At 42.5% G+C, this 16,722-nt stretch overlaps 2 protein-coding genes across 4 annotated transcripts; one reads left to right on the top strand and one right to left on the bottom strand.

The window, feature by feature from the left end:
• Window positions 1-28: 28 nt before the first annotated feature.
• Window positions 29-8,711, bottom strand: EARS2 (glutamyl-tRNA synthetase 2, mitochondrial). Its single transcript, XM_062588263.1, has 9 exons — window positions 8,648-8,711; window positions 7,753-7,908; window positions 6,557-6,746; window positions 5,591-6,063; window positions 4,618-4,726; window positions 3,916-4,069; window positions 2,215-2,345; window positions 1,643-1,778; window positions 29-1,046 (listed from the first exon to the last, which is right to left on the bottom strand). Exons 1-9 carry the CDS (start codon window positions 8,709-8,711, stop codon window positions 963-965), a joined length of 1,497 nt encoding a protein of 498 aa, XP_062444247.1. The 3' UTR covers window positions 29-962.
• A 187-nt stretch (window positions 8,712-8,898) lies between these two features.
• UBFD1 (ubiquitin family domain containing 1) lies at window positions 8,899-15,973 on the top strand. Of its 3 annotated transcripts, none has more exons than XM_062588129.1 (7): window positions 8,899-8,979; window positions 9,315-9,578; window positions 9,676-9,884; window positions 11,047-11,112; window positions 11,308-11,413; window positions 13,914-13,996; window positions 15,732-15,973. In XM_062588129.1, the coding sequence occupies exons 2-7, from the start codon at window positions 9,332-9,334 to the stop codon at window positions 15,840-15,842; spliced, it is 822 nt and encodes a 273-aa protein (XP_062444113.1). In that variant the 5' UTR covers window positions 8,899-8,979; window positions 9,315-9,331; the 3' UTR covers window positions 15,843-15,973. The 3 variants fall into 3 exon arrangements, with proteins under 3 accessions (XP_062444113.1, XP_062444114.1, XP_062444112.1); XM_062588128.1 differs by lacking the exon at window positions 8,899-8,979 and adding an exon at window positions 9,108-9,192; XM_062588130.1 differs by lacking the exons at window positions 8,899-8,979; window positions 13,914-13,996; window positions 15,732-15,973 and adding exons at window positions 9,107-9,192; window positions 11,883-12,381.
• The last annotated feature ends 749 nt before the right edge of the window (window positions 15,974-16,722 follow it).

Here is a 16,722-nt window from a genome sequence, read left to right as displayed (position 1 = left end):
CTTCTAAATACATTTATTTTGTACAGTGACTATTAAATTCATTTGCAAACACGCTGCTCACAAGGGCACAGGCACACATGCACGCCCGTTTCTGGAAAACAGTTTCTGGGGAAAAGCAGGTAAGACTTCAGAGCCCCAGACAGCTTCCTGCGTACCAAACAACAGGCAAAAAGCCCACAGGTTTTATTACAGCACGGAGTTACAGACTAGCGATACTGAACGTCGTTGTAAAACATCCTTGCGTTTTTTCCTCCTCTGTAACTGCAGAGGGACACACATAGGGAAAGAATTAAATAAAAAGCAGAGCTCCATCACCATTCATCCAAAAAAGGAAAAAAGAAACCTATTGTTGGGGATATTTTTAGCTGAACTACACATGATAAATGCAGTTCATGGGGATAAGCAGCCAAGGGCCCTCCTGTTCGCAGACCTTCTCACTGAGCATCTCGCTCAGTGAGGCTGGCAGGGTACTGTGCAGTGGTTAAGAGGGCATTAGCTCTTCACCCCTGAAGCCTCTCCTTCTGCCACTTGTTGGGGACCTGTCAGCTGTGGCTGTAGGTCCCTGGTTGCTAAGACCCCTCCAAAAAGAGACCGACTGCTTGAGATAAACCATGCCAGTATCAAAAATAACTTTGTTTCCTGCCCACACGCTTTGGATCTGAATACAAAATGCAGATAAAAGTTGCTTTATCCCAATCTGAAAACCAGGCTATTTCCACAGGATGAAAGCCTAAGTACGGACCTAAATCTGTATTCAGTCCCCCCCTGTATGAACCGGCTTATGCTTAAGTGTAGACAGATACAGATCTGGAAATGTCATGCTGAGACCTTCCCGGTCGAAAGCCCAAATCATCTGACCAAAGACAATCATACTGTGACAACATACAGCTCTAGGACAATGACATGTGGGGCCTGCATCATCGGAACCCAGGGATGGCTGCTTGTGTCATTTCTGCCTCTTATTAGCTAGATAGTGCTTTGTGCATCCTTTCACACACTTCTGTGGGTCCCAAAGTCACCATCATTTCAGCAACGCTTGGTCCATGCTGAAAACATACAAGAAGTCATTGTACAAATGGAAACTTACACTTTTCAGCACACATTCATGCATCATCATACAGGAAATGACAAAGTGATTAGCTATCAGATTGCTGTTAGATCAAGAGTAGGATTCTTACTAGCGGTTTAAAGACAAGATTCAAATTCTTTTCTTCCCCTCTGAAGCAAAATGCTCAGTATGGGTCAAACTGAACCAAAAGGATTGATACTAGAGCATAAGCCAGAGTTAAGTTTTTAAGAATTTGTTTCATAAAACTTGTTTTTGAAGCTTGTAAAAACACAGAAGCACATTGCACTGCACACAAGAACTCAGTTTTGTCTAAAGCCTACAACCTTGCCAACACTCTCTACAGCTGATCCAGTGGGGTTTCTAACTTCACATTTGTGGCTGCATATACATGCTTTGGTAACTTCTGCCTTTCTAAAACTCTCAGAATTTCTTTGTATCAGTACATTCATCCATAACAGCAACTGATGTCAGCTCTTGCAAGATGTCCAGACCAAATACTAATCTGCAACCACAGAGAGGATGGCTGCTAAAAGACCAGGAAGTCCCAGTCTCAGAACTTTTATTCATTTTTACCTGCTTTCCACTGAGTGCCAGGCGAAGGAGCTTCATCATGCTGCTGTACTTAGCCTCCAGAAGCAAACTAGAGAGACTTTTCAGCTCTTTGTTCAATTCCTCCACAGTCAAAACAGCTGCCTGCTTTGTCATGAGCCTTAAGGAAAGAAGATAACCTGACAATCTGGTGACATATAGTGCAGATGATTCTCACGTAGAAATTCCAGGAGTTATCCCAATGAAAATGCTGAATGCAAGAAAGCAAATGTCTTAGAAGACTACCAGACCAAGACTTCAGACCAATTTTGCAAAATATTCTGGCAATGGAAACAGTTCAGGGTATGCTTTCCTGCCCTTCGTTCCTATTCTATGTCATGGCACTGCTTCTGCTCACAGTTGTGTTGGTGATGCTGGCAAGCAACCTTTCAATTAAAAATTCACAGAATTTCTCACCAATTGTTAACTACACCACATTCCAAAGTAAAGCAAAATAAAAATTACAAACATGTCCAATATCAGTATAGCAGCCAAGCTGTAAAACTCTGGAGTGAACAGGTGGGTGGGCAGGGACAGAGCTGGAAGAAGACACTTACTCTGTGACTAGTTTTCCTATTTCATCCACTTCTGCAGAAATAATTCGTAGCTGCTCTCGGGACACAGAGGGTCTAACCCATAAGTAAGAATAATCACATGACACCAAGTTCTTCAGGAGGCTTATGTGACCCTGTAGAAAGAAAGTAAAGCTGTTAAGACTGAGGTTTAAGCTGCAGGGGAAAAAAGAAGGAAACTAAATCTGTCTGAACTTTACAGACAGTTAAAAGGGAGTTCAAACACAGCACTGCTTTGTACTTTGTATGTGTTCAGAAGAAATGCAAATACTGATATTTAGTCTGCTTAGTTTTTTCACACCCACAACTAACTGGTGTGAACAGGGATAGGAAAAAAGCCCAAAGGGCTGCTGTGCCAGTACTGTAGAGCCACATGCAAGCTGACTCAGAGTTAGTCCCTGGGAAGTGGCTTGCCACATTCATCTGCTAGTTCTCATGCGACGAGTAGGAAGTCACATGTTTACCCCAGACTTAGCTGCCATAGTACAATCTTCATGTTGGAACTGACAGGGTCTTTTCCTGTCCTTATAAAGGATGCTTTATTCTTCAAGAGAAATTCCCCAGACAATATAGCAGCATCCCAGGGGCACATTGGGAAACAGCTGAGCTCACCCTCTTTCCTGGCTGTGGGAAGAGCCACAGTATCTTCTATCCCCTTTACAGCCTGCACTCTGCCACTTGCCTTAGATCAGGATTCTGAATTCACAATCCACACTAGTCTAACACTAAACTACATCCTCTTCTGGAAAGAGGTTGCTTTCGCTTTGCTTTCAAAGCATGAGACAGCAGCAAAGGAGAAGTGCCTTATGCTAACCAGTCCACAAATGCCAAAGAGCAGTCACTTTGTTCAACGTGTCCCCTCAGTGATCAACCCTTCCACCATGGGCAAGCCATATCCTCGACTACAAGATGAGGAGCACAGCCAAAAGATTAAGGGAAGTTACTGTCCCCTGCCCACACAGACACACTTGAGCAGCAGTAGTGGGGGACCACACCTTTTGGGTCCCCCAAACCAAGAGGGATGCTAAGAAGCTGCAGATCATTTCCAATAGAGATACCTGGTACCACGTGACTGGGGAAAAAGGTGGAAGAACCTGGGCTTCTTTAGTCTGACAAATGATGCTAAGGGAGAAATCTCATAGCCTACATTGGCTTGAATGAGAGTTACAAAGACAATGGAAACAAACTCTTCCGGGTAACAGTAGACGGTAAAACGCAAGCAATGGCTACAAGTTGCAGCTTGGGAGGTTTAGACTAGACATGAGGGAAACCTTCCTCACTAGGAGGATAGCACAGCACTAGGTCACTCAGAGAAATCATGGGACACAATCTTAGAAGTTTTCAAGACTCATCTACAAGGGAGCTCTCTCCTAGCGTAGAAAAGTACAGATGAGCTTACAACTCTGCAAAGAACCCAAGATATTCACAATACCCATTCCTGCAGGTGAGCCAACTATACCATCATATTTTGGCAGTAAACATGCACATAATCACCTGAACTGCCAGTGACAGCCATTTGCTGTTTACAACAGCCCTTTGCTATTTGCAGGCTGCAGAGCTTCAGAGCTCAGATCAAAGCAATGTCCATAAACCAGATGAGTCTTCATCAATGAATCCCACAAAATCTTTGTTCCCCATGTTCCAGTCCTCCCTAAGATGGTAACACAATGTTATCACTTTTCATACTTTTCTCAGTAGAAGAATTCGCTCCACATAATCCTTTTCTAGAACCTCTTTATCCACGTGTTGATCCCCATAGACACGCTCCACCAGCAACTGCAGCTCTCTAATTAACTTCTGTCGTAGCTCTTCATTCTCGATATGGCGGGTGAGGTGAACCCTGGAACAAAGAAGAAAATTGCTTTTGGACTTCTTTGGGTTAGACTGACTGAATCTAATCATCTCAGTCTCACAACATTTACCACTTAGTTCTGTATAATTGTTAGAAAAGCAACATTAAACCTGGGAGAGCCATTCGAAAACAAAGTCTTAAGCTCTAATACACCACATCGAAAGACACAGCATTCTTAGCTGCACAACATCCTAGTAATACATACATGTATTTCTAGAAGTATCTGCTGGAAGTGTTGCCTGTTTTCAGATGCTATTTTGCATCTAAACTTAAGATCTTGCATTCTCCTAGTTACATACTATCTGCCTAGGTTGCCACAGCATACCCAACACCAGCAACCTAGCATAATGCAGGAGGAGAGACAATCAAGGAAAGGCACAAGCAGGAACTACATGTAGCAAAGCAAAAAAGCCACAGTTGGAGAATCAAGCAGTGGGATCAGATAAACTGTACCACTAGACAAAGCCAAGCACTAGTAGGAAATTCTCACTGATCTATAGATTACTAAGTTTTAAAGTTACCACTGATATTAATACCTGTTGAATTCTGGGAGTTTTTCAAGATCTAGTAAGGCAGAATGGGTAGTAATTCTGCCTACTTCAAACTGCAAGATCAGCTCCTCCAAAGTCCTCCCCATCTGATTCTCTGCAAAACAATCCAACAAGGACATAACATGCATTCATTCTTCTGCACAGAACTAGTGTCACTGCTTTTTGTTATAAGCCTCAAGCTCAATACTGCTGCTACTGCACACCAAAGGAAGAAGTGACATAGGAGGGTTACTTTTCACAGCACTAATAGGAACCAGGGACATACGCAGGTGAATAGGAAAGAACTCAGAGCAGGCATACACAGGAAGCTACCCCTCTACACAAGAACAGGCTCTGCTAACTACTGGTGAGGAACTGGAAACTGGAACATTCTGGTTGACGCTATCACACTCCTCAGTGAAACACTTCTTGCATCATCCAGCCCAACAGAAGCAACATCACCGCCAGGAAGCCTCACTGCTCAGAAAAGGTTTAACTCCCAAGCATAGTTCCTGAAATACAAGTTAATTTATGATCCCTACCGAGCGAGAGCAACAAAAGGAGTAATTAACTCCTTACAGTCTTTCAGGTTAAACAAGCAGTGTGGAAGATTTAACACGTGATATTTCAATTATTCACCACAGAACAGAAATTTCCCCAACAATTTGCCGGGAGCTGCCTACCTACAGCCTCTTCACCTTCAGATGAATGTTGTCCCAGGTGGAAATCCACTAGGCAGCATACTCAGTTTAAATGGCTGCACAGAAACAAAAAGTTTCTCACCATTCCAGTGCACCACCCAGGAGTTCCACAGAAGCACTGGTGGCTTTTCTGTGACAGAAGCACGCTCAGATTGGCTGCTTGACATCCATTCTCTGATCCCTTCAAGTACTATCCAAGTTACTAAAATAAATCTAACCCTTTCCTCCAGAACAGCATCAAGTAGTATCCTACCAGATACCAAACTTGTTCTCATTACCTGCAAATCCAGAGCCACAGTGAGTTATAATGTCCAGCAGAGCCTCTGGCAAGTAGCCATCCGTAGCAAAACGTTCCAGAAAAATGTCCCCCTGCCTTTTGGACAGTTTACCACCATCTTTGTTCAGAAGCAGCGGGAGGTGACCAAACTGAGGAGGATCCCAGCCAAAGGCTCTGTAGAGAAGGAGGTGCTTGGACGTTGAAGTAAGCCACTCAGTTCCACGCAGAACATGGCTGATTCCCATGTAATGGTCATCCACCACATTTGCCAGGTGGTAAGTGGGGAAGCCGTCTCCCTTCAGAATCACTGGATCGCCTTCCACATCAGCCACTTCATGCTTGCTCCAGCCATAGATCAGGTCCTGGAAGGGCTCCACACCTTTCTCGAGTCGGAAGCGGACTACCCAGTCAAAGCCTTGCGAGAGTTTCTCAGCCACTTCTTTGGATGTCAGGTGCCGACATCGGTTATCATACCTTGAGATGGGAGAAGGAACATCTCAGTTCTATATTGGCCAATCCCCTCCAACCCTTTTTACATGACCAAAACACACATATGAACTCTAAACTGATTCTTAAACTGTAGCTTAAATCCTAAATCTGCCCACTATGTGTCCAGTCAAATCATTTTACCTTTGTAGGTCACTCCCCTAAACATGTAAAGGTTTTGCTGTCTTCTCCTCCTCCTATACAGCAAGACTGTGAATATTCACCAGTTATACTTATTATCCATTGCAAAAACAGGGAGAAGCACCCATCAAGCTGATCACTCATTCCTTGGACTTTAGCTTTGGATATTACCCTGAAGTGAAAGTACAAATATGAGCTAAACTGTTGTGCTGCTTTTCTCTTCCGGCATTCACTGCCTTTAAGGGCAGTGATACTACAATCCAATTGTGCTTCATGTTTACAAAAATTAATGAAGAAACATGTGGCAGAGGCCACCACCCAGCTGAAAAGAAATTCCTACCGTGGGGTTTGTTGGTTCCGCAAAGCCTCCTTCTTCAGCAATTCCAGACGCTGAGGGGTGCAAAAGCAGCGATAAGCTGTGCCATTTTCCAAAAGCACTTCACTGGCTCTCTTATAAAGGTCAAGTCTGTGTGACTGTTGGTAGGGTCCAAAAGAACCACCCCGGCGAGGACTCTCATCAGGTGGAATACCTGAAATATCAGTGTGATGGGATTTAGAAAGCCCTCAGGCAGAGTGAAATGCACAGTCAGAGTACATTAAATAAAGTTTAAACGGCAAGAGTCTAGAGAACATTCCAACACGGTTTCTGTTCCAGAACCACCAGCTAACTGCATCTATACAACACAGGACTCAGATTCTCCTATATTCAGAAGATAAAACTCCGGTCTACAACATTAGAGTTTACAGTACGGAGTATTAAGCCCTGTGTAGAGAAAAACAGTTCTAGCAAACATCCAAACATCCTAGCAAACAGTTGAGTGAGGCATATGCATTACGTAGAGCAAAAAGCACTCAGGTGTACACATACAAAGTAGTGTACATCCTTACTATAGGAAGTGACACTAATACTACAGAAATGCAGCTGAGATGTTAGCCAATTATTTTACATACACCAAAATTACTATTCATCAGCAAAGTTGTCTTAAGTTTCTCAATCCAATAATAGAAACATTTGTGGAATCTGGCTCTAAGTTTACAATAAATCTATATTCTAAAATCACTCTCACTTTTAGGTCTTAAACTCTCAAAAAAGAAGCAAAGAATTCAAAATGAGAACTGATACCTCCAGATTCCTTTTAAGAAATAATCTGTACACAAACAATTTTTATCAGCTTACACTGAAATCTGTGAATTCCAGCTTCTGAACTTTTCATTAAGCCTCTCATGCACAATCTTTGCTAGAGCTGCATCTTGTTCTACTGTCATAAAATTGCACCATTCTGTTTGTCAGGCAAAGCAGCCAAAAGAAACCTAACTAGTAATTTCTTTTATAAAATACTCTTCCAACAGGACCCTCCTAATACTCGGCCATAACAACAACTACATCATCACTACATTACCAACTATGTCATTACCTATTTGAAACACTGCATAGCTTGCTATCAGGCAAAGTAGTCTGCATTTTGGTAGTTGGTCTCTAAAAAGAGTAGAATCTTTCAGTAAGTAAAAAATGAAATACATCGCTTAGTAAATTACCTGCCCAGTCTAGCATATCTTCTATTCCTTCTGCAGCGCCAGGCACCACTCGATTTTGATCTGTATCCTCCACTCTCAATATGAAAGTCCCTTGGTGTTTTTTGGCAAAAATATAATTGTACAAAGCAGTCCGAAGGCCACCCAAATGTAGAAAACCTGTTACCATACAGAAATCAGAGCAGAGCATAACAAATAAAGCGCAATAAAGGGATTTTCAAATATGAGTTGAAAGGGCAATACTACCTGTAATGCAAATTGACAATAAATACTGAGTAGGTTAGGAGGGATGTTGCAATGAAACACTTACTTGCATTGTGGGCCATTAAGGCCCTACCTTTGGTACGGAACTAAAGCACTGGTAACTGCCTTCCAAAAGTGTATTTATTCCCCGAAATAATCTGGAAATCGCTTATGAAGTAGCATATACTTGCAAATGCCATTTTCACAGTCTTTCATAAGACACTGCAGATGCTAAAGAATTATTTCCATACTGACAAGGTGAGTCTAACTTTCAAAATTACTAGCAGAAACACAGCTCCCTTCACAAATTAGTAGTGAGAACATGTACTTTAGAGAGGGGCCAAGGCAAGAGCTTTAGCCAACGCTCAGAGCACTAGAGTCGTAGGATCCATCACAAATTGGATCCAAATCATTGCCAAAATCGCAGTCAGCTCCTATTTTAGCAGCCGAAGCGCTGAGGAAGGGCAGAGCCCGGAGCCGCTGGGGCAGCCAGGCCTCCCCTGCGGGCCCCGCACGGGGCAGGCTGCGGGGCAGGGCGCTGCGGCGGCGCCGGGAGGCGGCTCCGCCCGGGCAGCGCGGGGCGCCGGGCGCGGCCGAAGCGCGCGGGGGCCGCCGGGCCGGGCCGGGCCGGGCCGGGCCGCGCCGCGCCCCTTACCTGTGGGGCTGGGCCCGAACCGCACGCGCGGCCGCAGCCCCGCGGCGCGCAGCGCCCGCGCCATCCTGCTTCCGCCGCCAGCCAATCGCCGCGCGCGAGGGGCGGGGCACTCGGGGGGCGGGGCACTCGGGGGCACTCGGGGGGCGGGGCCACCGGGGGGCGGGGCCACCGGGGGGCGGGGCGCCCCGTAAAGGGGCCGCGGCCGAGCGTGCCGGGGGGCGGGGTGGTCGCCAGGCCCCTCGCCGGGGGCGGGGCCGCGCTGGCTCCGCCTTGCGCAGCAACCCGCACCGGGCAGGGCCTCTGCACCTGACGGGGCGGCTCAGGGGGCTCCGGTAGCGCCTCCATTAGCTTCGGGGCGGAGGGCCGGGCGCGGGGCGGCCCTCGCGCAGCGCGCTCTGGCGGCCTATGGCGGCTGGGAGGGGTCAAATGGGGCGGGCTACGGGGGCCGGGGTGGGCCAACGCTTGGCGGCGGGCGTTTCCCACTCTGCCCCGCGGCAGATTGTACACAATCATCATGGCCGCCGCCGCGTCTCCCTCCGCCGATGGTAGGCGCGGGCGGCGGCGGGGCGAGGCGGGCGGCCGCGGCGGGTCTGGGCCGGGGCGGCGCGGCGGGGCCGGGGCTCGGGGCCGCCCGGCGGCTGGGGTCTCCCTGTGCGCTCGCCCCCAGGTGCCGAGGAGCCGGGCATGGAGGCGGAGGAGCTACCGCTGGGCTGCGGCGGCGGCGGGGAGGGCGGCGCGGCGGCGGGGCGGCCTCCGGAGGCGGAGGAGCGGCCCGACCTCTCGCAGGCGTCTGTCAGCAACGGCAGCGACTCGGAGAGCGGGAAGGAGCTGGTGGAGCTAAAGGTCATCTGGAACAAGAACAAGTACGACGTGAAGTTCCGCCTGGACAGCACCGGGGCCGACCTGAAGCAGAAGATCCACTCGCTCACAGGTCTGTGCTGCGCTGCCTCCAGCCGCAGCCGCTCCTCTCGCCGAAACGCGCTCTGCGGCTGGGAGGCCTGCCCGTAATCTTTATTCTTGCCTCTTAGGCCTTCCACCTGCTATGCAGAAAGTTATGTTCAAGGGACTTCTACCAGAGGAGAAAACGTTACGAGAAATCAAAGTGACGAATGGTGCAAAGATAATGGTTGTTGGATCTACTATCAATGATGTTTTAGCAGTAAACACACCTAAAGAAGCTGCTCAACAGGAGGTCAAGGCTGAAGAAAATAAAAAGGAGCCCCTTTGCAGACAAAAGGTTATTGTTGTCTCAATAATTCCTGGTATGGGGGAATTATAGGATTTATGTGGTTCTGTTGTAATATCCTTCTGTTACCTTTGAGTTCTGGTCCTATGTAACATGGGCTATTTTTTTTACGTAGTAAAGTGTTAGAGGAAGGGCTCTCTGTAGAGAACTTAAAACAGTAGAAAACATTATTTAGCCCAGTAGAAGCTGTGGCTTCGCAAGGTGTCTGTTGTGCTGGTACCGGGTATGTTCTAGCATTTAAGACAAGAAATGGAGAGTAATGAAAATATTTCATAGTTACTAGTTCGTGTACAATATAGGTTAGCTGCATTTAAAAGCTAACTAATCTTTGTTGCCAAAAAAAATAGTTTGACCTCTAAAATTGCCTTCAAAGTGGATACCCAAGGAGGAATTTCTTCAGCTGCCCTAGCACTGGGGGGAAAATGAATGCTGAATACTTCTTTCACATCTTAGAAGTGTTGCCCCCTAATAGGGAGTGCAATGCAGTAGCAGTTTTTCTTGTGGCTGTGCTGCAATGTTGTGGGCTGATAAAGGATTTTCAGCTCAAGGTATTGTCAGCCCCACACCTTCCTCAAAATAAATATGATTAAAAGTTAAAATGTTCATCATTGCTGTATAACCTTTATGAAACATACTTTTGTTTTTCTATAATCTGTCATAGTTCACGTTCACTGTAAGTCCCATCATGAGTAAAGGTACTCAGCAAATTTAAAAACTGTGAGCATGTTTTTCTTAGTTACTACTGCTCTAATCTGTTGTGGCTGTGTTATGGTATGTTGCACTGTCAAAAGTAAGGGATTTCTGCCATTCACTGAACATAACACTTGACTGTTAAAACTCTCTTGCCAAATGACAACTATGTGATTCAGCACGTATGATATTGAAGTGAGACTTTTTAAATACATATATATATTCTTGAAGGGATGTTATCCTTTGCGTCACATTGGGATTTTATTAGCTTATATAATTTCTTAAGGTTGTCATAGAAAGTGCTCGGTGAACTTTGAGCATTAACCATTTTCTGTGTGACAAATGACTGCAAATAGTCCTTAACTGTCTCAGTGTTGCTGGTATATGGTCAAGGTACAGTCAGAAATAAATTGCGGAATTCTGGTGTATTGGTGTAAATTCTAATTTCTATTTTATATTGTAGCAACACAGAAAAGTATTGGATAAAGGCAAGCCTGATGATGTGATGCCTTCTGTTAAAGGTGTTCAGGTAAGTGAATAAGTATATGGTACACTGTCAAAATCAGAAAAGAGCTAATTTACTGTGGTTTGAGGCCTTCTTTGCTGGCTCTGTTTTTCCTTGAAATCTTAGTAGAAAACAGTGGATAGTCCTTATGCTTAAAAAGCTGGGGATACAGTTTTTACTGTTAGTTTTTCACTGTGACTCTCTGCTACCTTTTTGTAGGAGCGCCTGCCAACAGTGCCATTATCTGGCATGTACAACAAGTCGGGGGGGAAAGTAAGATTGACTTTTAAACTTGAGCAAGACCAGCTATGGATTGGTACAAAAGGTGAGCAACTCTAAAACTGAGATGAATAGTTCTTATTTAGGCTGTTAAGTGATTTCTGCAAATTAGAAATATTTTCTGATGTGAATAAATTGTATTTGGAAAATAATATCAGTATTTGAATACTTCAAAACTAAATTTTGCATTCTTTTCTCATATGTCGTTCTGTCAGATCATTTGAACATTATCAGATATTTTATGTTTGTTCTTGAAAAACTTGAGTTCAGTTTTGCTGGTATGACTTTCTAGTCTGCTGTTCATAGCTCCCAATTGTATATTATAATACTTGGCATTTATAGCGTATCTCAAGATCACTTCATAAACATTGATTTGATCCCCACATCATAGAGAGGCTCAATGACTTGGCTAAGATCCCAAAGGGAATCTTAGAACTGGGAATAAAGCTAGGAGTGCTGGCATTTCTGTCATTATCTGTCCTTCCAACCAAAATTAGTTGGGTGTCTTGTTTCAGTGATGTGCAACTGCAGAAACTATGACATGTGTTGCTGTGCAGAGGAATCAGTTTACCGTCTTGAGTGGTGCCAGGAGGAGCTGAAAGTGCTGTGGTGATAACATGCATTGCTGAGGACGTCTCAGATAATCCCCCTGCCTCCAAAGGAAGCTGTGCCCCTTTAATTTGACCAGGATGGGGCAATATTATAATAATGAGCAAGAAGAATAGAAGTGCTTGCTCACTGTCCCAGTAAAATAACCTAATTGGATGGTAATATTAGCTTTGGATGGCACCTCCAGCTGCTGCGTTATTTCCAAAGTAAGCAGAAATCTCTGAAGTTTTTGACCTTTCATATGTAGGACGAACTTGATTGTGAAGACTTTTTGGCTTTAAAATCTATTTCAGTGCCAATTGCAGAGATTTCTCCTGGGCTAAGTGATGGAGGGAGACCTTGTACTTTTTCTTTTCCTCATAGGCTGGGCGGCTGAGTTTTTTCATTATTGATGGTGTGTTCTAAATGCTTGATTAGTATTTCAGTAATTAATTCTCCCATCCCACCTTCTAAAGCAGTTTCAAGTTTAGTATTCCTAAAGTGTTCTGGGTTAGTGTTTCTTAAATACAAAATTTGATTCTTTGTGTAATTATCTGTCTTTAATATAACCTGTCACCCTACTTCCCTAAATTAGCAGCAACTTACTACCTTTAGGCAACTCTAGTAGTTGCTGGCTGTTACGAGGAAAAATTCCTTCCTGCTCAGAGAAATTTATGGCAGATGCCGGCACATATGGACTGGAATAAACACAACTACCTGTTAACGCTATTTCTGACTGGCTGGTCCTTGAAGATTGAAACTGTCTCTCTCCCACCCACCCTTCCTGTGCTTCACAGACCATTTTGTACTTTTTCTTGTAATCTAAGGTTTGCTGTAGCTAGATGTTTCTTAGATACCCTATATTGTTTTCCCAGAGGCATTGATAATACAAGTTTGTCTGTTGCTGAGATCTTGTGAAGAGTAATTGATTTGAATGCAAAATGAGTGCAAAGTAAAATTCATTACTTAGTGAATAAGTTCAGAGTGAGCTTGGTTGAAGCACAAAAATGCAGAATATTTGTTCTTTGCATCACAAGCTAATTTACAAGATACAAACTATGTATTGTTCATTTCCCTATGTGCTTTTTATAAGTAGGTGCTCTCCTTTGGCTCACACAAATTAGAAAGTCATACTTAAATAAGGAATTCAGTGTTCCATTTCTCCTTTGTAGAAGGTTTGTGGTTTTCTGTCTTGTACCTAAGAAGATAATTTTAGGCTGACAATGAAAGCTGGAATTGAAAGGAAGGTTCTTGGGTTTAAGTCCTTAGTAAGAAGAGAGGACATAATGAGAGAGAAGAAATCGGCCATGAACCATGTACTTTGTTGGTTACGTCTGGCTGGCTGACATTAGTCTATCATGTAATTGTATGGGATTTTTTCAGTCTCTTTTTGTTTCTTTCCTTATTTACTCCTCATCAACTTTCTTCCCTGTCTTTTTATAGTGGCAGTTGAACACTACCTCAGAATAAAACTGGGACTACACTTCCAAAGAGTTAGCCGATCTTTATTCAGTTTTTTTCACCTTTATCCTCTTCATAAAGCTTAGTTTACTCCTTTATAGTCAGTCCTGCATATTCTTATACCTGGATTTACTTTCACTACAGTGAGTAATCCTGCCGATCAGAGAAGAGTTACTTACGGAGTTATGTTAAATAAACCCTTTCCCCCGTCCCTGCCACCTCAGGTCTAAAACAGGTAGATTGAGCCTACTTAATATGGTGCAGAGATGTAAAAATCTGAGCAATTCTATGATACATGTTTAGATATCTTTGAATTACTGACATACCAGTTGTTGTGGAAGACTGACTTTCAAGCAGCAAATATCCAAAGTTCACCCTAAAAGGAAAGACTACTGACATGAGGTCCTCTTGGAAGTAATAGAGGTGGTATTTAAAGTTGACATGAAGTAGTGTTACCTCGTATATCAGAAATAATACTTTTATCAATTTTAATATAGAGAGAACGGAAAAGTTACCAATGGGATCTATTAAAAATGTGGTGAGTGAACCTATTGAAGGACATGAGGATTATCACATGATGGTAAGTAACCCTTCTACTTTAATGATATCAATCTAATTATTTCTGTGTATTTGCAAGAAGTGAGGGTTTTAAACTAGAGTAAATCTGAGACTGATAGTAAACAAACTTCATGTATTGTAAAGAGTTAGAATGTCAGTGTTGTCTCCTGTGATGTAAATATTTGGGGTAGTGTATAATGAATGTCTGCTACTTTGTGGAACTCTTGACTGGTTTTCTGCTATTGTTACTGCCACTTAATATCCTCCATCTTATTATGACAATATAATCATAGTAAAATATACATACATACATACATATATATATATATATATATATACACATATACACACACATGTAGAAATATACAATATTTTCCTAAAATGGAGTGTTTTACTTTTAAACAAAGGAACTGTAGGGCAGACTTTCAAATGAAACATCACCTTTCAATGTGAACATGGAACACCAAACTCTTGTAAAAAGATGTATCCCATTTTAGTCCCACTTTCATTTTTAATTTTGTTTTTTCCTTTTGTGATGTGCAATTTTAAGCATATAAACTATTATGCTTCTTTATTATATTCCTCCAAAAGACCTTGGCACAGAAATCTTTAGTTTGTGAGAGCTACCTTCCTTTCACCATAACTATGAATTAATATTCTTTTTGATAGTGCTTGCTGCCAATCATTTCCTTTAAAAATACAAAATAAAAGCCTTATCTCACACAGTATTGAGGTCATTTTGTCAAGAAACTGTTAGCTTGATTTCTTAGCATTAGTGATACTTTCCTATATCTAGTTTAAGCCTAGTTTCTATGTCCTTTATATAAACAACAGAACGTGTTGGAGGTTTGAAAAAATAGACGCTTGATTTTGCAATAATTTTTTTCCACATTTAAGTTTCTGAAATACTAGTATTCTGAAGAGAATAGTGCTAATTCTGCTGGAGTTCTTGAATGTGTCTTTTCATCTGTAGTTTCTTCTGAGGTTTTGTTTACAAAATGTGGGAACTAACCTTCAGTGTTGAAGTAAGCTCCTTCTGTACAAAAGTCTCTTCCTTTCTTTAAGGGAAGAAAAGAGAAATACTATATCTTAAAATTGTTGTCTTCAGGAGGGAGCTGATCTAGTCTTTGTCCAAATATTTGATTTTTTTTTGTTTGTTTTGATCACCTGTGTAGCATAATCTAAAGAGGCTATTGTTCTGTAGTATACCCTTATCCTGAAACAAGGATAGAGATTATTGCCATGCTGTAATACTCCTCTTCTATTTATTCTGATGCAATTAGAGAGTAATACTTTGTCTAAATATCAAATTCTGAGAAGATTCTTCCCCTCCCCGCCCCCCCTCAACAAAAAGTCATTACCTTAGTTTCCTTCTGGCTTCTTGGTTCTGTGCATTCTGGTAATTGCTTTAGAGATTTATCTTTGAGTTATGCTTCAGAATCTGATTTCCAGAGTAAGTTTCTTAAGTTCTTGAAACTAGCCAAGAGTTCTTATTGCTGCTATGATATCTTAAATGAAAGAGCTTGTAATTCTACTTAGTACTTTACAGTTCTTGTTTCTCTGAGGAATATTTTCTTCACTTGCATGCCAAATGTTTTTAGTGTGCACAAAGTATTTGAAGGAGGCAGTAGATGCAATGGACTTGCTTGTTTTTTTTTTTTTTTTTTTTTCCTTAGTGGATAAATTGGATGTCCAATCTGACTGGTATAAACTGTTCAATTTCCTATTTGTAAATGTTGTCATTTTTAACTTTGCAGGCATTTCAGCTGGGCCCAACAGAAGCATCTTACTACTGGGTCTATTGGGTACCAACTCAATATGTTGATGCAATCAAAGACACGGTGCTGGGGAAATGGCAGTATTTTTGAAAGCACGCTCACCTCTGGCACAGGAAAATGACATAAAGCTAAGGACACTGCTGGGAGAGGCCTCCAACATCCCTGGATGTGATAGTCCTGGAACTTATTAATAAAATATGATAAATGAGGCATTGATGGAAGCCAGAGGTGATGTTCTTTCACCATTAGTTTACTTTTAACTTAAACTTCAGCATCCCTTTTCTGCAGTCAGCTTCAACCATATTTAAAGCAAATATAATGAAAATCAATAAATCTTAATTCACAAAATATTGTGTGTAATACACTTAAATCTGCTAAGAGTTGATCTTCCATTTTAGTTTTAAAAAGAAAATATTACAGTCTATTACTGAGGATTTTTTACATGGTTGGAACAAAAATATTTTCATAATCTTTCAGTTACAAACATTAGACTTAATTTAGTTATTTGGTTGTGACTGAATTTCAGAAACAGTTTTTTAATATAAACTTTCAATAGTATGCAAAATTGATGTTCAGTAAGCCATATTCTGCTGGGCCTTTTATTTCAGGTTTGACTTTTTGGTAGGAAAACTTTTTTTAACTCAGTATGGGATTTTATTTTGTTTGTTTTGTTTTAATATTAGAAGCCCTGGGTTGGTACTTAGCATGTTTGGAGCAGATGATTACCACTGTGGATGTTTTGTAATCACAATGACCCAGTACTGGTTCCTGTCCTGTTTCAAACCATTTTAGTTGTTTTCTTCTCACTTGCATACCTCTCTGCTCCTCTTCTGCCTCCTGCCTGGGGTGCTACATTTTAGGAGCTGTTTCCTGATCATGCATGCTGCAGTCCTAAATCATTTTGCAGCTGCTGTCATGACACTTAAAAGAACCTCTAGAGTGCACTATGTAATACAGTCTGGCAGGAGTG

This window comes from Rhea pennata, chromosome 15 (assembly GCF_028389875.1).
Source record: "Rhea pennata isolate bPtePen1 chromosome 15, bPtePen1.pri, whole genome shotgun sequence".
Lineage (NCBI taxonomy): Eukaryota > Metazoa > Chordata > Aves > Rheiformes > Rheidae > Rhea > Rhea pennata.
Note: the sequence above shows the minus strand (reverse complement) of the source record. Positions and strands in the feature narration are given on the sequence as shown.